We start from the raw sequence: 20,994 nt of genomic DNA, 5'->3' as shown, positions 1-20,994 counted from the left end.
GCCATCCACTATGACCTGCACGTTTCCCAGAGTCACAGCCTTTCGTAGCAGCAGCTTAATGATTGCTTTGGCTACTTGCAACACAGCAGCCCCCACAGTAGATTTTCCCACTCCAAATTGATTCCCGACTGATCGGTAGCTGTCTGGCGTTGCAAGCTTCCAGAGGGCTATTGCCACTCACTTCTCCAGTGTGAGGGCTGCTCTCATCCTGGTATTATGGCGTTTCAGGACAGGGGAAAGCAAGTCACAAAGTTCAAAGAAAGTGCTCTTATGCATGCGAAAGTTCCGCAGCCACTGCAAATCGTCCCACACCTGCAAAACTATGCGGTCCCACCAGTCTGTGCTTGTTTCCCGGGCCCAAAATCGGTGAGCAATGGGTAGAATCTCCCCCATTACCATCAGGAGCTCCAAAGCGCAGGGGCCTGCAGTTTCAGAGAAATCAGTCTCCAGATCCTCATCACTCTCGTCGCCGCGCTGCCGTAGCTGCAGCCTCCTCTCCTGCGTTTGCTGTTCATGGTTCAGCATAGACAGCACGAGAATGTGTGAACTGTTTACAATGTCCACGATCAGGGTACTGATCAGACCAGGGTCTATGCTTGCTGTAAAATGGCGTTTGCTCACGTCACCCAGTAAAAAACGCGCGAAATGGCTGTCTGCTGCTTTCAGGAAGGGAGGGGGTGAGGCTGTACCCAGAACCACCCACGACAGTGATTTTTGACCCATCAGGCACTGAGGTAGTAACCCATAATTCCAAGGGTCAGGGAACACTGCAGGAACTATGGGATAGATACCCACAGTGCAACGCTCCGGAAATCGATGGACCATGGACGCACATCACCGACGTAATGTGCCCTAGTGTGGACGCGTAAAATCGATTTTATAAACCCTGTTTTATAAAATCAATTTTACTAATTTCGATTTTAGTCTGTAGTGTGGACGTGGCCTTAGTCTATAAGGTGCCACAGGACTCTGCTGCTTTTAAAGTGTACAGTGCTCACTTTATATTTTTTATTATAAATATTTGCACTGTAAAAATGATAAAATAAATAGTATTTTTCAATTCACCTCATACAAGTTTTGTAGTTCAATCTCTTTATCATGAAAGGGTAACTTACAAATGTAGATTTTTTTTTCTTTTTTGTTACATAACTGCACTCAAAAACAAAACAATGTAAAACTTTGGAACCTACAAGTCAACTTAGTCCTACACAGCCAATCGCTAAGACAGACAAGTTTGTTTATATTTACATACTTCTGCCTCCTTCTTATTCACCCGAAAGTGAGAACAGGCATTCGCATGGCACTTTTGTAGTCGGCATGTCAAACCATTAAAAAAATTAATCATGGTTAATCGCAGTTTTAATTGCACTGTTGAACAATAATAGAATATCAATTGAAATTTATTATCAATATATTTTGATGTTTTTCTACATTTTCAAATATATTGATTTTAGTTACAACACAGAATACAAAGTGTACAGGGCTCATTTTATATTATTTTTGGTTACAAATATCTGCACTGTAAAAAAGATAAATAAAGTATTTTTCAATTCACCTCATACAAGTACTGTGGTGTGATCTCTTTATCATGATAGTGCAACTTACAGATGTAGATTTTTTTTGTTAAATAACTCAAAAACAAAACATGCGAATGCCTGTTCTCACTTTCGGGTGACTGTAAATAAGAAGCGGGCAACATTATCTTGTTTATTCCATACTAAGCGTGTTTTGTTTTACCCTAATACTGCGGGGGTGGGGATGGAAGAGATCTATTACTTCATAGATTTTAAGGCCAAAACTTGAGCACTAATTAATTCAGTAGTGATTAAAATATCTAAACAGAGAGACAGACATATTGTCTTTGATTTGGGTCTTTTTTAATTAAGGCATGTGTTCCTTGTTTAGGGTTGTTATACTTGTTGATATCTCTGTAACAAATTCCTTGTACATCATTCATATCCAACATTCCTTGCGACTTTTACTTGAAGAACAAATGTCAAACAAGGATTTCTTCAATATTATAGCGTAAGTAACTGATAAAAAATATTTTTCTTTAAACAATTACCTATAACACATTGTGGGCAAGCAGTACACTGGTAGCTAAATAGAAAAATGACATGAAAGGTGACTAACTAGCTGTTGAAGATTGTCAATGTCTTATCTGATTTAGATGATATATTACATATTTTTGTGATAGCCTATGAAAGCCACCCTAATTTGCCTGTATCGCTATTTTAAATAGTTGAAAGTGGCCAGTCTGGTAATTAAGGATCATCATCTACTTTATGATATTTATGCTGCATGATTTGCACATTTCAAATAACAAATACTGTGCATATTATAGTATTGAGAACAGTTGCAAAATTCAGGTGTCAAAACATCACATTTTTAAAAATAATTGGGTTTCTCAGGTCCCTCCACTGCAAAATCCCTCTTGCAATTTACAAGAGTTATAAATACAATAGTGTGTGAACTTTGAATAGTATTTTTCCTAGTATACAACAATGCTAAAATTCCTTAATACACAGGTAGGTGTGAAATGTTCAGCGGTTTGAAACAGAAACTGATATCGGATGACAAACATCTGTAATGCTAGATTTTTTCTAGGAATTTACATTGTACCCTTTATCAGAGGGTAGCTGTGTTAATCTGCCTCTGTAAAAAGCAAGAGAGTCCTGTGGCACCTTTAAGACTAACAGATGTATTGGAGCATAAGCTTTCGTGGGTGAATACCCATTTCGTCAGACGCATGACGAATTGTACCCTTATGAGCTATAATTTGAAAATGTAACTGCTGTTTTTCTTCTCCAAAGATTTGGAAGTGACATCAAGTCTTGGAAACCAGAAATGGTTCCTTGTAATCCAGAAAATTTACAAAGTGCCTGGAGGTACAATCAAATTATAACTTGCTTATATTTATGAACAGAACCAAGTTTAACCAGAGAAGTTAACAATTTTGAAGATTTAAAGTTTAGTATGGTGTGCTGTACTATAGTTTGTGTAGTTCTACTCTGAAAAATGGCTTGTGAAAACATCATGATAGCATTTAATATTTAGTGTGTTGAAATTATTTCCATATCGTATGTGCTCCATTTAGAAGTATATATACTGGCACCACTCTGCAAGCCAAATTATGCCCTCATTGACCCTATGCAGTCCCATTGTCTTCAGAAAACCTGCACAGATGTAACTGAATGGAATTATGTGTAGAATTATGAGTTAACATGGAATCTCATATTACAGCGTTCCTTCATAATGTGCATTAATAATCCTTCTGCCTTAAAACTGTGCCTTGACCCTTTTCAGAGTGACTAGTTTGCTGCTGTGGCTGCAGTTCAAAAATTAGGCTAGTCCACTTGGGCCATTGTATCATTGGACTGTGCTGAGTGTCATAATTCAAAAGCCATTTCTATATTCCAGTGCATCACCATGAGATTTTAGTTTGAGATGGTGGGTTTAGTAACTTTTATTGCTTCTTTGCATTCTGATTATTAGTAAAACTCTCTTTCTAGGTGGGTGTTGAGCCTGCAGTGCAAAGGCAGTAGAAATTTCATGAGTGCTCTAAGAAGAGCAGTGGAAGTAGACCTCAAAGATAAAGACAAACATGTATCTCAAGGACTTTATCTGCTTACCACTGGAGTTCCTGACCAGGAGATGGTGGGTATCGATACAAAATTTTGCATATTCTTTGTAAATATTTATCGCTTATTCAGAATTAATCTCAAACTTTTTTCAGCTGCCTCCTGTAGTTTGGTGATAGAACACTTGTCTTTCATATAAGTAAGCCCATCAACCAAACCAGGATCTGTGACTTCACCTCCTGAAATTATTCATTCTTATATAATTCAAGGCAGGAAATATTGCTGGGTGAATCTCAAAAGGTTCTGTATGTTATTCTGTGACCCACCCCCAACACTCACTGACACCGTAAATTCCTTTTCTAGTGACAGCAGGATCTTCCTTGTCCACTCCTGCCTCTATTTGGCAAATTCTCATCAACACCCCCCCCCCCCCGCCCTGCCCCTTCTGCAGGAGAAGACAACAGTCCACTCCCTCTTCAGCCAAGCCACACATCCTTCTCCAGACAGAAGAGGATTTAAATTATAAGGAGATATCTCTCATCAGTTCTGTAACTAATTCTAGATTACATTTACTTAAAGTTAAGCTCTGAGGGTCAGATCCTCAGTGGGTATGAAGGGATACAGTGACTTCAGTGAAATGACATTGATTTACACCAGCTGGCCCTGCAGGTCAATAAAATAGTCACTCTTCTGAAGTTGATGGTGGTAGCCTTTCTTTTTGTCTTGTAGCATGCAGTTAGTACTTACGTGGCTGATGTCTGTGGCGGTTGTGATTTGCAGCTTCATGTCTGTGTGTTCAGTATAAATGGTTTTGACCCCAATGGCATTATTCCATCTCGTTATGCCAGTCCAAATGAAACCGCCAGCACGTTTAGAGAAATAGCACATGCTGCCAATGGAAGGTTTCATTGGTTTGGAGAAACAGGTGTGTTTTTTAACTTTCATCTTAATACATTCCTCCTCTGGGCAAGTCTGTAATGCACTATTACATGCAACTCTTTCCTAAGATAAATATCTTAACACAGTGTAAAGGAGAAGCTATTATACTGGCACTGAAATAGACAGAGTACTCATCCCAGTTAAGGCTTCTAGGCGCTACTGCAATATAAAAGTTTAATAATGATGTAGGATTTCTGTACTTTAGTATTTTAGAACCTACCATAAATACTCGTTCATAAGCAGAATTTTTTTTAGTAAAGAAGGGAAGTACCAGAGAAGGGGTGTTGACTTATGAATGAGTATAGAGAAGGAGAGGTGGGACACAGCCCCTCCCCCCAACAGAGGGAGCAAGGAGAGGCAGCAGAGTCAGAAGGGAAGAGGCAGGGCCAAAGTCTTTCCGCTTCTGGCCATGCTGCTCTCCCCCCAGCCTCCAAAGCAGCCGTAGCTCCAGGGCTGGCAGGCTGCAGCCGTGCCACCTGGCCCACCAGAGCACTCTGTGGCTGTGCCATCCGGGCCAGCCCGCTGGAACATGCTGCGGCCATGCCACCCAGTCTGGCCTGCCGAAGCAGGCTGCAGCCGCGCTGCCTAGCCTGCCGGAGCAGCTCCAGCCAGGCCAGACACATCCTACCCAGATAAGGTGGGAAGGGATGGGATGAGGAGAGTTTGGGGGTCCCTGGCTATGGGTAAGGGTCATGAAGGGGTGGTCATAGAGGTTACTCTTCTGACCCCCAGCTTCTCCCTCCAAAAAAATTTCCCCACCAGTTGCTGTCCTGGCCCGTCAGGGTAAGCAGCTTGCACACCTGGACACTTTGTTTACTTAGGTTTACTTCCGTGCCTGCAGACACTTGAGGTAAACAAACCATCTCCATCACCAGCAGCTTATCCTGATGGCCTGGGAGCCAGAGTTTGCTGATCCCTGAATTATAGGGTCAGCTTATGAACAGGTTATAAAAAATTTCTATTTTTACTTATCCATCGTGGGGGGGTCAGCTTATAAACGAACCGGCTTATGATCGAGTATATACTAATTAGAAACTAATATAATCATAAGTCAACTCCGGATAGGCATTTCTAAAGACAAACATTTTGAAGTTTTTAATTAATTATGAAGTGTGGGATAAATTATATCTAGCCCTTATGAAGTACACACTTTACTTTTTTGTTCTCTTTTTCTGTTGATTTCTTTGTATGCTCTGCCAGTTGCAATATACTTTCATTAAAATAGTTACCTATGGATAAACATATGTTTAATTACCAGGTATTTATGAAAGTGATGATATCAGTATTATTGTATCTGAAATGGAAAAAGCAGTCAACTACTCCCAAAAGGTATGCTTTAAAAAATACTATTTTACATTTTCTTTAGAAAATAGCTCTACAATATTTATTCAGTTGATGATGTTCTGGCATTAGCTACACAATCAAAATAGTGCATGATTTAGGATGATATAAAATAATGTTTAAAGTAAAAATAGCAGCAAAGGATCCTGTGGCACCTTATAGACGAACAGACGTTTTGGAGCATGAGCTTTCCTGGGTGAATACGCACTTCGTCAGACGCATGTAGTGGAAATGTCCAGGGGCAGGTATATATATATATGCAGGCAAGCTAGAGATAATGAGGTTAGTTCAATCAGGGAGGATGAGGCCCTGTTCTAGCAGTTGAAATGTGAAAACCAAGGGAGGAGAAACTGGTTTTGTAGTTGGCAAGCCATTCACAGTCTTTGTTTAATCCTGAGCTGATGGTGTCAAATTTGCAGATGAACTGAAGCTCAGCAGTTTCTCTTTGAAGTCTGGTCCTGAAGTTATTTTGCTGCAGGATGGCCACCTTAAGGTCTCCTATAGTGTGGCCAGGGAGGTTGAAGTGTTCTCCTACAGGTTTTTGTATATTGCCATTCCTAATATCTGATTTGTGTCCATTTATCCTTTTCTGTAGCGACTGTCCAGTTTGGCCGATGTACATAGCAGAGGGGCATTGCTGGCATATGATGGCATATATTACATTGGTGGACGTGCAGGTGAATGAACCGGTGATGGTATGGCTGATCTGGTTAGGGCCTGTGATGGTGTCGCTGGTGTAGATATGTGGACAGAGTTGGTATCGAGGTTTGTTGCATGGATTGGTTCCTGAGCTAGAATTACTATGGTGCGGTGTGCAGTTACTGGTGAGAAAATGTTTCAGGTTTGCAGGTTGCCTGTGGGCGAGGACTGGCCTGCCACCCAAGGCCTGTGAAAGTGTGGGATCGTTGTCCAGGATGGGTTGTAAATCCCTGATGATGCGTTGGAGGGGTTTTAGCTGGGGACTGTATGTGATGGCCAGTGGAGTCCTGTTGGTTTCTTTCTTGGGTTTGTCTTGCAGTAGGAGGCTTCTGGGTACACGTCTGGCTCTGTTGATCTGTTTTCTTATTTCCTAGTGCAGGTATTGTAGTTTTGAGAATGCTTGGTGGAGATTTTGTAGGTGTTGGTCTCTGTCTGAGGGGTTAGAGCAGATGCGATTGTACCTCAGTGCTTGGCTGTAGACAATGGATCGTATGATGTGCCCGGGATGGAAGCTGGAGGCATGAAGGTAGGCATAGCCATCGGTAGGTTTTCAGTATAGGGTGGAGTTAATGTGACCATCACTTATTTGCACTGTGGTGTCCAGGAAGTGGACCTCCCATGTAGATTGGTCCAGGCTGAGGTTGATGGTGGGGTGGAAGCTGTTGAAATCGTAGTGGAATTTTTCCAGAGTCTCCTTCCCATGGGTCCAGATGATGAAGATGTCCTCAATGTAGCGCAGGTAGCGAAGGGGCGTGAGTGGACGAGAGCTGAGGAAGCGTTGTTCCAGGTCGACCATAAAAATATTGGCATATTGTGGGGCCATGCGGGTGCCCATAGCGGTGCCACTGATCTGGAGATATATATTGTCATCAAATTTGAAATAGTTGTGTGTGAGGATAAAGGCACAGAGCTCAGCAGCCAGTTGTGCTGTGGCATCATCAGGGATACTGTTCCTGACAGCTTGTATTCCATCTGTGTGTGGGATGTTCGTGTAGAGAGCCTCTACGTCCATGGTGGCTAGGATGGTGTTTTCTGGAAGGTCACCAATGCATTGTAGTTTCCTCAGGAAATCAATGGTGTCACGGAGATAGCTGGGAGTGCTGATGGCATAGGGTCTGAGTAGGGAGTCCACATATCCAGACAGTCCTTCAGTGAGAGTGCCAATGCCCGAGATGATGGGGCGTCCAGGATTTCCGGGTTTGTGGGTCTTGGGTAGTAGATAGAATAACCCTGGTCGGGGCTCTAAGGATATGTTGATTTGTTCCGGTGTTAGTGTAGGGAATGCCCTGAGTAGATGTTGCAGTTTCTTAGTGTATTCCTCAGTGGGATCTGAGGGAAGTGGCCTGTAGAATTTGATGTTGGAAAGTTGTCTGGCGGCCTCCTTTTGGTAGTCAAACCTGTTCATGATGACAACAGCACCTCCTTTATCAGCCTCTTTGATGATAATGTCAGAGTGGTTTCTGAGGCTGTGGATGGCATTGCGTTCTGCATGACTTAGGTTATGAGGCAAGCGATGTTGTTTTTCCACAATTTCTGCCTGTGCACGTTGGCAGAAGCATTCAATGTATAGGTCCAGACTGTCATTTCGACCCTCAGGGGGAGTCCATGTGGAGTTCTTCTTCTTGTGCTGTTGGTGGGAGGGTACCTGTGTATCAGTGCACTGCTCAGTGTTGTCCTGAAAGTATTCTTTGAGTCGGAGACGGCGAAAGTAGGCTTCCAGATCACTGCAGAACTGTATCATGTTGGTGGGGGTGTCAGGGCAAAAGGAGGGTCCCCGAAATAGGACAGACTTTTTTCTTCTGGGTTGAATGTGTAGTTGGATAGATTGACGATGTTGCTGGGTGGGTTGGGGGTACCACGGTTGTGGCCCCATGAGGCAGCAATGCATATGCCAGCAATGCCCCTCTGCTATGTACATCGGCCAAACTGGACAGTCGCTACGGAAAAGGATAAACGGACACAAATCAGATATTAGGAATGGCAATATACAAAAACCTGTAGGGGAGCACTTCAACCTCCCTGGCCACACTATAGGAGACCTTAAGGTGGCCATCCTGCAGCAAAAAAAACTTCAGGACCAGACTTCAAAGAGAAACTGCTGAGCTTCAGTTCATCTGCAAATTTGACACCATCAGCTCAGGATTAAACAAAGACTGTGAATGGCTTGCCAACTACAAAACCAGTTTCTCCTCCCTTGGTTTTCACACCTCAACTGCTAGAACAGGGCCTCATCCTCCCTGATTGAACTAACCTCGTTATCTCTAGCTTGCCTGCATATATATATATATATATACCTGCCCCTGGACATTTCCACTACATGCGTCTGACGAAGTGGGTATTCACCCAGGAAAGCTCATGCTCCAAAACATCTGTTCGTCTATAAGGTGCCACAGGATTCTTTGCTGCTTTTACAGATCCAGACTAACACAGCTACCCCTCTGATACCTGAAAGTAAAAATAGAGTTCTGCTCTGGAAAGCAACTATAAAACTGGCCTTGTGGTGTTCCATGTTTGTGTTTCAATGATTCCATATCAAATATGATGAGTTTATAAGTAAAAGGATGCTCTTTTTATCTGCTAATTCTGTAAACTCAGCCTGAGCTTTGAGAGTCAGTAATAAAGATTCTGCAGCCAAATTATGCCCTTAATTATTTGTCAACAACCCAAATGGAAATAGTAAATATAACTGTGGACATAATTTGTCCTGCAGAATCTTTATTACTGGTGAAGATACACAAAATGGTCAGAACTCTGCTGTGTAGTCTAATCAAGTTGTAGTTCAGTCTAGTGGATAAGGCACTGGGATTGGGAATCAGGAGGCTTGGGTTTCATTCCCCTCTCTGCCTTTGTCCTACTGTGTGATCCATGGGCCAGTCACTCCATCTCTCTATGCCTCTGTTTCCACTCCCATCTTTGTCCGTATTGCACATGTAGATTGTAAACTCTTTGTGCCGGGGACTGGCTCATTCTTTGTACAGTACCTAGTGGAATGGGGCATCTAGGCATGGCTGTAATACAAATAATAAAAAATGTATTCTTCCTACCTGGGTTGATTTTGCATTGCCATCAGTTTTACTTGTAAACTAAGCTAATATAATATGGAATCATTTATATACAACAAAAATGGACATTTGATTTGTTCTCAAATTACATTCAACGTAGTGTCATGCATTTGATGTGCCTGTTTCTCTTGGAAATGGTTCTTCTGACTAATGCTAAAATTAGACACCTTGAGGTAAATGTTCAAAAATCTATCCCTCATCATCTGCCCCCCTTATTGAAAACCTACCTCATCAACTAAGGAAACATGGAACCTCTGTATGTAGGTTATTTGATTGTTTTTACTATGTTTTTTTCCTGTAATGCTCTCTCCTTAAGAATAAATGTGCTTGCTTAGAAAGGTCTGTGTAGCAACTTATAAATGTTCACAGCCTCTGAGGAGAAAACAAAATCTAGATGCATGCCTCTTTAGACCATCTGACTTGCCAGGGAACTCACACTATAGACAAGGAACTGTGCAGCCTGGAAAAAAAACAGTTAGGAGGGACAAAGACCTGGGTCTCCCCCCAAGAGATATGATGGCTGAGGAGCCAAGAAGCCTAGAGTAGGCTGTACTGTGGAGGAGGTTGCAGATGCAGTTGTCCCAAGCTGTCACACATGTAATATAGGTACAGTTTAAAAGCTGAGTTTTTAATATATGGAAGACCCTGAGGAAGGTATATTGTTTTCTGGTATCTTTGTTGCTCAGGCAAATGCAGAGGGAAGGAGATTCCACTGACAAAAACCAGGTAGATATTCAGGAGAGTCTTATGATATATGTCTTATTTATTGCTTGTATCATTTTAAATTAACCCCGTAGTGTTCACATAGCTAATCTCTGTAAAACATTTTGTTGTTGGCTTTGTCCTCTATCCCACTCAGTCCTGTTTGTTACACCCACTTGTCTGTGCCTCGTTTTAAATCAGATTGTGTACTCTTCAGGACAGGAATTTTCTTTGTGTGTTTGTGCAGTGCATAGCACAGTGGGGCTCCAATCCTAACTAGGACAGGTCGGTGATGCTGTATTACAAATAAGGAATAGTAAGGTGGCTGTTTAAAATGTATACTTAAATTGCCTGCAAAGGAACTGTTAACCTTAGCAACAATCTGAATTTTCATTTCAGTGTGCCTTGCTGGTGGAATCCTTAAAGCAACGTTCAGGAACTCAGTTGGTTAATCAGTTTATCCCAGAAGAAGACTTAAAGATGCTCTTAAAAAGGAAAAGAACTAGAGCACAGAAATTGCTGCCTCCTAAACCTACAGCTCTCACTCTGGCTAGAATGGTTTGATTTCATTTATTACCCGTATTTTAAAGGTATACAGTATATACTTGTTCATAAGCCAAATTTTTTTAGTAAAAAAGGGAAGCACCATAGAAAAGGGGTGTCAGCTTATGAACGGGTATAGAGAGGGAGAGGTGGGACACAGCCCCTCCCCCCAACAGAGAGAGCAAGGAGAAGCAGCAGAGCCAGAAGGGAAGAGGCGGGGACAGAGTCTCTCCGCTTCTGGCCACACTGCTCTGCCCTGAGCCTCCGAAGCAGCTGCACCTCCGGGGCTGGCAGGCTGCAGCTGTGCCGCTCAGCCCTGCCCTCCAGAGCAGGCTATGGCCATGCAGCCTGGCCCACCGGAGCATGGTGTGGCTGTGCCATCCGACCCAGCCCTCTGGAACGTGCTGCAGCCGCTCCGCCCAGTCTGGCCCACTGGACCAGCTCCAGCCAGGCCAGACACATCCTCTCGTGGCCCTCCCCAGATAAGGTGGAAAAGGATGGGATGGGAAGAGTGTAGGGGTCCCGGGCTAGGGGTAGGGTCATGTGGGAGGTGGTCACAGGGGTTACTCCCCTGAACTCGAGCTTCTCCCCCCAAAAAAAAAATTTCCCCACCAGTTGCTCTCCCGGCCAATCAGGGTAAGCAGCTGGTGTGCTGGGACACTTTGTTCACTTAGGTTTACCTCTGTGTCTGCGGACGCTCAAGGTAAACAAACCATCTTGGCCCGCCAGCAGCTTATCCTGATGGCCCAGGAGCCAAAGTTTACTGACCCCTGAATTATAGGGTTGGCTTATGAATGAGTCATAAAAATTTTCCATTTTTATTTATCCATCTTGCGGGGTGGGGGTTTGTCTTATAAACAAACTGGCTTATGATCAAATATATATGGTAATCGTTTTAGTGAGTGACAATACACGAGAGGTCAGATGCTGCCCTTTAGAAAAGAAAAGGGTTTAAGATGGAAACTTTAGGGAATATCTTTTTGGTAAAATACCATAATAATACTCAGCAATTATATAGCACTTTATGTTAAGAGCTACATAAACATTATTAGTAAGTAATCCTCTTACCAACCATGTGAGGTAGGCATAGTGATACCTGCAGGATGGTACAAGAGATCACGCTTGTAATGCAACCTCCTGGCCTAGGAAACTGCACCAAAGTATATACAAATATAGCAAGTACAATTTTGCATTGCCTCTGTTTTAAAAAAAAAAAAAAAAAATCTGAATAGTCAGTTTTGCCAGTCCCTTGAGTGGCAACTTATGAGAAATACTGCAATACATTCTCTCCATTTTATAGATGAGACTGAAGCAGAGAAGTGGCTTTCCCAAGGCCACACAGTGAGTTAGTATCAGAACCACGATTAGAATTCAGGACTTTTTGCCTCCTGACCCTTTGCTGGAATAGTCTTAGTGGATAATCTCGACAATTGTTCCATGATAAATTATCCAAGACAGTATTTACCAAATATCCCATAAAAAATACAGGACAAATGTATAATACAAGACATGATATGAAGCATTGTTGTATACTTAGAGATGTGAAAATCTTCACAGAATTTTCCATAGAAGTCTAGTGATCCTTTAATGTTCCCTTTATCCAGTAGTTAGGGTTTGTCAGCTAGAGTTGATCAGGTTTGTTATGCTGTTTGCTCCAGAATGTCCCTTGTATATTCAGTGGTATAACAAAGACTGACCCTGCTGTTGAAGCCAACAGGTGTTCAACGAGAAAATACAGCATAGTGAATTAGTTGGGGTGGGATGCTCCTGGAAATTAGCCTGTGCTAAAACTCATCTGCAAGTTTGTCCTTGGTACCAGAGTAAAAGGGAGATAGAAAATAGGGTGTAGTGTATTGAGTGTGAGAATTCTGTAACAAGATACAGTCAAAAGGAAATGTTTAGAGGATTCACTCATTATCTGTGCTTTTAGAATATCAAAGACAATCATGAGGGGGGAAAAAATGCTGCCTTAAAAGCTCTGACATGGCGTCCAACTAGTGCCAAAGCAGAAATCCCACCACGTACGTATAGATAAAGTTCATTATTTTATATTGAAAGCCACTGGAATAATTAGATTAGAACAAGTGTGTTTATCTTCACAAATACTTTCTAGAACCTGATTATACACTTCTTAACCAGACAGCTATGACAATTAGGAAACAGGACAATTGTTTTCAAAGTAAAGCTATTTTAGTTTAGAAAATCAGAATTGATTTGGTTCTAAATTCATATTCTGTCATCTCTTGAAGTTTCTGCCAGTGAGGAGTAAAATGTATTGTTACTTGCCTTCCCCCATGATTATGGTGTTAATCTCTCAACCTCAGACTCCTAAATCTGTTCATTTTACCTCTTTGTAAGTGTCTAAGCTTGATGATCCCCACTTGTATATGGAGAGCATGAGTGAATTAATAATAATTTACCATTTTTATCTATATGTAAAATCTTTTAGGTATTTCAATCTGTGACAATGTAAAATTCTGACATGAGTAATACAGTGGAGTAACATTGCAAAAGCAGGCATGATTGTCCTATCTGAAACAATACAATATTTACTTTTCTATTGTAGCTCAGCCGATAAAAGAATGGACTCAGACTTCTGTGAAAAAGAAATATAAATCAAGAAAACAGTCACAGATCTCCCTCTCAGTATTTTATATTGACAAAGGAAAAAATGTGGGTAAGTGCTTTCAGCATCTGACAGCTAAATATTTGTCCTTTTACTTACAAAACTATTTAGATATTAATTCACTGAAAACCAGCAAGCTTTTTACAATGATTTTTACACATAGGAGAAATGTATGGAAAATGGTTTGTCAAATGGTGAACGATACAACCAGTGATTTATTTTATGCTTTTATTGATTTCCTGCATGATCTTGGCCAAATCACTTCTCTCTACATCATTTCAGTATATGTACACTGAATGGAATGACATTTACCCACTTTTTGTAAAGTTCTTTGAAATCATCTGCTCAAAGATATTAAAAGTCAATAGTATTGTCTTTGTCGTATGAGCCCAGGGGGAAAAGTTCGGATCACGGTGCTCCACAGCAAATACAAGTTTAAACGGGAAGTGACATTTTTTTATATACGAAGTGTTTTAGAGAATCTTAGGCACATATATTATGCCAACTACAGAAAAGATCCCATTGACTTAAACATGGCCACGATTTCACCCAGAGTGTCTAATTTCACTTTTTTCTGATCTGGCTAGGTGCAGTTTACAGAAAGTATCCAAAGAAAAAAAGTATGAGGAGGTCTGTTCCTGTTGCTACACTGCCAAAGGAAGAGGAAATATGTTCAAGCAAAGAGGTATTCAGTTATTTATTAATGTAACCGCCATCTTTATTAGATCACTTAAGAGAAATGAACATTGAAAATGAATATTTGTGACTTAGACAAATATAGTTTTGCATGTGGTTTTAATATTTGCTGTCATATATCTAGTTAAGTTAACAGAGTGCTCTGTTTTTTCTCTTAAAAGTGGTTGAACAAGTACAGTATAAAAAAGTTGAAGTTAGAGTTGCCCAGAATTATGTTTGGTCCCAACTGTGTTCACCAGAAGAAAAAGGTGGAGTCTTTGCACAAGAAAGTGTCAGCAAAATACTGTACCATTTTTCCCAGTGTGGAAATCAATGTAAGTTGATGCAGCTATCATGAACCCTTGTATTTGAGGTGCATATCATAACATGGTTTTGTATCCATTTAACACAGTTCCAGTTGGTCTCTAATTGTACCAAACCAGTGTTAAACTTACACTATGGGTTAGGTTATTATCTTTCCCACAGTATACAAAAACATGGGTCTATCTGTTAATAAGAAGTTGTATATTATTTTAAAATTATTATGAGTAATATAGAGTACACCTGTGTGAATATATGTATGCACTTAATATCCCTAGACAAGTTCTAGATTAAGATCTCTTCTGCCCCTGCAATTTGAAAAGAAAAATAAATAATGAACTAAATCTATCTGTTCTGACTCGAATAAATTTCCCACTGAAATCAGTAAGAGTTGTGTGTGAGTAGAAGCTGATGGATTTGGTTTAGGCTGTAAACATTTCCATATAATTAAGTAAAGTACAGATAATTCAACCATCTGAGGGAATCAGCAATTTACCCTTAGGTATTGATCAATGGTCTGTCACCTAACAAAAGACACCATAAAAATACAAGAAATAAATGTATCCAGTCAAATTCTATCATATGCACCCTCGTTTGACCAGAACCAGGTTTTCCTAATGTGGTTAAACCTACAACAGCCACCAAAGGTGTAATATGGGAGCTCTCCTACATGACTGTCTTCAGCCACTATATCATGGGTGTTTTACATGGTAACATTCATGTCCCTGAGCAGCCATACAGACTGACACGGCAGCATAGTACATGTCTGCTGAAATAAGACATTCTTCTACCAATGGTGTAAATTGTTCTAGGGTATTGTGAAACACCTACAGTTTCAGCCTAAGGAACTAGAAGACTATGTTGAACAAATGGAGAGGGTGTTATGTTGCTATATACGAAGAATACAGTGGCTTCTTTCAGGTAGGCTTTACATTTGGGATAGGGATGAGGTTATAATCCATTGTGCAAGTGTAATCCAAGCATGATTAAAATATTTCCTCTTGCCTACGCCTACTGGCATAAAATTTGGACCGAATAGTAAACATTAGGTCTCAATAAGGAGCTAGTGTATCTATTATTCCATGATTATTTTGCTGCACAATTTGCTGAAAGATCCACTCCCTCCTTGCTCCAGAATCTAAACTTTCATTTTTTTAAATTAATGTTTATGATAAAATCCTCATGGTTGTAAAGAAAACCTTGAAAGATGAACTAAGGTATGTACACTGCAATGAAAAACAGCTGACCCATGCCCTCTGACTTGGGCTCACGCTGCAGGGCTGTTCCATTGCAGTGTAGGCTTTCTGGGCTCATGGTGGAACCTGAGCTTTGGGACCCTCCCACCTTGCAAGGTCCTCCAACCCAAACCCAGAAGTCTACACTGCAATGAAACAGCCCCACAGCCTGAGCCCCAGGAGCTTGAGTCAGCTGGCATGGGTCAGCTGCAGGTTTTTATTTGCAGTGTAGACATACCTTAAGTGCAAACTTGGCATGCAATATTCTCTTCCAGAGTCTGCGGAGAGCTTGAAACACTAGTGTTGAGTGGTGGGAACTGCCCCTGTTAATCTCAATAGGGTATTAACCCTAAAACCCAAAAATTTCAAGGAAATCCAAGTAACTGTGTGGAATTTAGAAGAGTCTATCTTTAAATAGAAAGCTGTTCTAAACCTTAATTGCAGCATAGTTGGTACTCCACTATAATCGCTTAAATATCAACACTAAATATTTCACTGTGGATCATTTTAATAAAAACATCTATTTAATGTGTTTATCCCACAAATCCAAATGGTTTGTTGTGCCTCCTCAGTGCCAGAAGTCTTTATTGCCCTTATCTAGCTGCCAAAAGCTCCTGTTTTCCCACCTGACTTTTAGAATGCAGTTATCAGTTGCACAACCCAAAAAAGGCAATGTTGAAAATTGAAGATGTGGGGATAGTGTTAAATACATTAAATGTACTGTCAAAAAAATCACCCAAGGGCTACCATACTGCTTGTGGTATGATGTTTATTTTTAAAAACTCAAAAAAATTAAAAGAAGTTGCAGTGGAATTTCCAATCTGCCATCCCAGAGTGCAGCAGAATCCAGGGACCTTGCCGCTTAATTTAGACCTTGCTTGCTATGTAATACATGGTGCCTTGCTCATACATTTTTTAGTGTTTGTGAAGAGTACCAGGTTGATATTCCTGGAAACAGGACATGGCCATAGCAATGCAAGCTTCCCCACATCCACCACTGCTAATGTGCCTCAATCTTGACATGGAGGGCCCATTCTAAGGGTGAAAGAATGGTTCAATATCCAACCTGATTAAGTCTTGGGTTTCATGTACAGCTATATCGCAGCACAGCTACACCACTGTAGCACTTTAGTGAAGACATTCTTGTGCCTGCAGGAGAGCTTCTCCTATCAGCGTAGTTAATCTGCTTCCCCGAGAGGCAGTAGCTATGTCAGCAGGAAAAGCTCTCCCATTGACATAGTGCTGTCTCTTGGGGGGTTAGGTCAGTATAATTTAGGGCTCTCAAGTGATTAAAAAAATTAATTGCAATTATTTGTGCTGTTAAACAATAATAGAATACCATTTATTTAAATATTTTTGGATGTTTTCTACATTTTCAAATATATTGATTTCAATTACAACACAGAATACAAAGTGTACAGTGCTCACTAGATATTTTATCACAAATATTTGCACTGTAATAAACACAATAGTATTTTTCAGTTCACCTAATACAAGTACTGTAGTGCAATCTCTTTATAATGAAAGTTGAACTAACAAATGTAGAATTGTATACCAAAAATAACTGCATTCAAAAATGAAACAATGTAAAACTTTAGAGCCTGCAAGTCCACTCAGTCCTACTTCAGCCAATCACTCTGACAAAGTTTGTTTATGTTTGCAGGAGATAATGCTCCCTGCTGCTTGTTTTCAGTGTCACCTGAAAGTGAGAATGGGTGTTTGCATCGCATTGTTGTAGCCAGTGTTGCAAGATATTTATGTGCCAGATGTGCTAAAGATTCATATGTCCCTTTGTGCTTCAGCCACTAGTCCAGAGGACCTGCGTCCATGCTTCTGACAGGTTCTGCTTGATAACCATCCAAAGCAGTGCAGACCGACACATGTTCATTTTCATCATCTGAGTCAGATGCCACCAGCACAAGGTTGATTTTCTTTTTTGATGGTTCAGGTTCTGTAGTTTCTTCCACATCAGAGTGTTGCTCTTTTAAGACTTCTGAAAGCATGCTTCACACCTCATCGCTCTCAAATTTTGGATGGGACTTCGGATACTTAAACCTCGGGTCGAATACTCTAGCTATTTTTAGAAATTTCACATTGATTCCTTTTTTGCGTTTTGTCAAATCTGCTGTGAAAGTGTTCTTAAAACGAATATGTGCTGGGTCATCATCCAAGACTGCTATAACATGAAATATATGGCAGAATGTGGATAAAACAGACAAGGAGATATACAATTCTCCCCCAAAGAGTTCAGTCACAAATTTAATTAACACACTATTTTTGTAAACGAGCATCATCAGCATGGAAGCATGTTCTCTGGGATGGTGGCCAAAGTACGAAGGGGCATACGAATGTTTAGCAAATCTGGCACGTAAAGACTTTGCAATGCCTGCTACAAAAGTGCCATGCGAACGCCTGTTCTCACTTTCAGGTGACATTGTAAATAAGAAGGTGGCAGCAGTATGTAAATGTAAACAAACTTGTTTTTCTTAGTGATTGGCTGAACAAGTAAGTTCTGAAGTTTTACATTCTTTTGTTTTTGAGTGCAGTTATGTAACAAAAAAATCTACATTTGTAAGTTACACTTTCATGATGAAGAGATTGCACTACAAAACTTGTATGGGGTGAATTGAAAAATACTATTTCTTTTGTTTATCATTTTTACAGTGCAAATATTTGTAATAAAAAGTAATATAAAGTGAGCACTTTACACTTTGTATTCTATGTTATAATAGAAATCAATATATTTGAAAATGTAGAAAAACATCCAAAATATTTAATAAATTTCAATTGGTATTCCATTGTTTAATAGTGCAATTAATCGTGATTCATTTTTTGAATTAACTGCAATTAATTGACAGCTCTAGTATAACTACATTGCTTAGACATGTGGACAAAGTTTTATACTGATATAGGTATTGTGACAAAGTTCCTCCTCTACCTTGGTGGTCCTGTGCTTATTGGCAGATTTGCTCACCTCACAGATTCACCTGTGGGTCAGGAAAAAGCCCAGAGACCTTCCCCTCTGGTAGAAGCCACAGTCCAGGTCACTTCCTCCTGTGTTTGATCAGGAGTTGGGAGTTCTGGGGGGAACCCAGGCACATGCTCTACTCCAGGTTTCAGCTCAGGGCCCTGTGGACTGCAGCTTTCTAGAGTGCATCCCTGGTAGAGTTGCACAACAGCTACGACTCCCTGGACTACTTCCCCATGGCCTCCTCCCAGCACCTTCTTTGTCCTCACCACTGGACCTTCCTCCTAATGTGTGATGATGCTTGTACTTCTCAGTCCTCCAGCAGTATGCCTACTCACTCTCAGCTTCTTGCACACCTCTTGCTCCCAGTTCCTCGCGCACACACTTCCTCTCCCTGGCTTCTCCTGGGCCTGACTGGAGTGAGCCCTTTTATAGCCTCAGAGGGATCTTTATTAGAGTTAGGTGCTTAACAGCCTCATCTGACTCTTGGCAGGTTAATTCGAGTCAGCTGTTTTCATTGACCAGAGCAGGGGCTGCACCAGGCTACTCAGGGAACAGAAAACTACTTATCCAGTGGCCAGTATATCTCCCTTCTAGTACTATGCTGTTCCCAAATGGCCTGGATCTATCACAGTATATAATGTAGACCTGGCCTTTGACCTGTACAGCATCTTCAAAAGACAAGCCTGGGTGCTTAAATTCACAACTTTGCTAGAAACTGAAAAACCTGGTCTTAAAGACACTGGACGTATGGGCTTATTACAACAATCTGTAACCCACTAACACCCATTTTTTGTCCAATGACAGAAGAGGTGCCAATGGGCCACTTCACCTTGAATGGTCCCTTAGAAGCTGTCTTAACTATGTATTGTAAACAATCTGTTCCACCTTGTATGTAGCTGTGACACTCTGAGAGATGTCTACACTGCAATTAGAAATCCGCAGCTGGCCTGTGCTAGCTGACTTGGGCTTGTGGGCTCAGGCTAAAGGCTGTTTAACTGAGTTAGAATGTTCTGACTCAGGCTGCAGCCCAAGCTCTGGGACCCTCCCATCTTGCAGTGTCCCAGAGCCCAGGCTTTAGCCTGACTGTCTACACTGCAATTAAATAGCCCCTAACCCTGAGCCCCACAAGCCAGAGTCAGTTGGCATGGGTCAGCTGCAGGTTTATAATTGCAGTGTAGATATACCATAAATGCCTTTCCCAGACCTGAAGAAGAGCTCTGTATAGCTCAAAAGTTTGTCTCTTTCACCAACAGAAGTTGGTCCAATAAAAGATGTACCTCGTCCACCTTCTCTTTCTAATATCCTGGGCCCAACACAACTACAACAATGCTGCAAACAAGTGATAATCTCAGTTGAAATGGTATATTTATAAAATGAGTCTATGAACCAATACTATGCTCTAAATTTCGTGTTCTGGACTAGGAAGCCGGCGATTATTTGGCACCATTTTGGAGACAAAAGTATGCATCTTGATTGATACATCTGGTTCCATGGACCCTTATTTGCAACAGGTCACAAAAGAGCTTACCTCCCTCATCTGGGAACAGCTAAGAAAGAATAATGCTAGGTATGTGTGAAAAGCTGGTGACTGAAAGCTGTACATTGCTAAATAGCTAATTAAATGGTATTGAAACACAATAGGAGCAGTTATTAGGAACAGTACGGAATACATGTTTATTTTTTAAACCAGTAAGTATCTATTAAATCTTACATCTTTTCAAAGGATGTAAAGTAAAGTTCAAAGGATGAAATAACCTCTTATCCAAAATAGTTTTGTCCCCCAGCAGCTATTGTTTACAAAGATAATTTGATCAAAAGCCTTGATTAGCCAAACTTTTTTTAAAAAATCACCCATTCAGATAATAGAGGCTGAACGGGTTTCAGTATACAGAACATACACGGGCATTGCTTTTTAAAGCAGTGCTAGCATGACAGGAGCCTGTGCCTCAGAATAGACTTGGACAGTCCAGTTAGTTTACAATCTTTCAGATGGCACCATTTGAATAAGTATTGTGAGCTGTTCTCTGATAGAAGGAAAAACACAACTCAGGACTCAGAAGAGAGAGAGAAGGGAGTACCCACCAAGAAACTCAGTGGAAAACATGCACATGGGAAGCCCAACTCAATAAAGTGCAGTCCAGATGCTAGCTGTCATCAGCTGGGAAACAATGAAAATCTGTAGGCCAGCAAGATGGCAGCCATTGGGGACTGAAAGTAACAGTAACGTATAAAAACCACTCAAGTGGAATGAGCTTCCAATTTATTTTTAAATTTTTTTTTTTGTATTACAGTAGCAGCT

At 40.9% G+C, this 20,994-nt stretch overlaps 1 protein-coding gene across 5 annotated transcripts in view; it reads left to right on the top strand.

Annotated features, from left to right (window-relative positions):
• VWA3A (von Willebrand factor A domain containing 3A) overlaps nt 1–20,994 on the top strand; it is a 91,749-nt gene that overhangs the window by 45,199 nt on the left and 25,556 nt on the right. For 4 of the 5 annotated variants that reach the window (XM_050966708.1, XM_050966706.1, XM_050966707.1 and 1 more), the window contains exons 17-28: nt 1,906–2,025; nt 2,814–2,888; nt 3,513–3,657; nt 4,311–4,506; nt 5,779–5,849; nt 10,724–10,882; nt 12,798–12,888; nt 13,434–13,544; nt 14,081–14,178; nt 14,351–14,503; nt 15,302–15,410; nt 20,118–20,262. In XM_050966708.1, coding sequence (XP_050822665.1) covers nt 1,906–2,025; nt 2,814–2,888; nt 3,513–3,657; nt 4,311–4,506; nt 5,779–5,849; nt 10,724–10,882; nt 12,798–12,888; nt 13,434–13,544; nt 14,081–14,178; nt 14,351–14,503; nt 15,302–15,410; nt 20,118–20,262 — 1,473 coding nt within the window. Of the gene's footprint in view, nt 1–1,905; nt 2,026–2,813; nt 2,889–3,512; nt 3,658–4,310; nt 4,507–5,778; nt 5,850–10,723; nt 10,883–12,797; nt 12,889–13,433; nt 13,545–14,080; nt 14,179–14,350; nt 14,504–15,301; nt 15,411–20,117; nt 20,263–20,994 lie in introns of those variants that run through there. The other variant, XM_050966709.1, reaches the window with a different exon arrangement.

The sequence above is a fragment of the Gopherus flavomarginatus genome, chromosome 9 (assembly GCF_025201925.1).
Source record: "Gopherus flavomarginatus isolate rGopFla2 chromosome 9, rGopFla2.mat.asm, whole genome shotgun sequence".
NCBI lineage: Eukaryota > Metazoa > Chordata > Testudines > Testudinidae > Gopherus > Gopherus flavomarginatus.
Note: the sequence above shows the minus strand (reverse complement) of the source record. Positions and strands in the feature narration are given on the sequence as shown.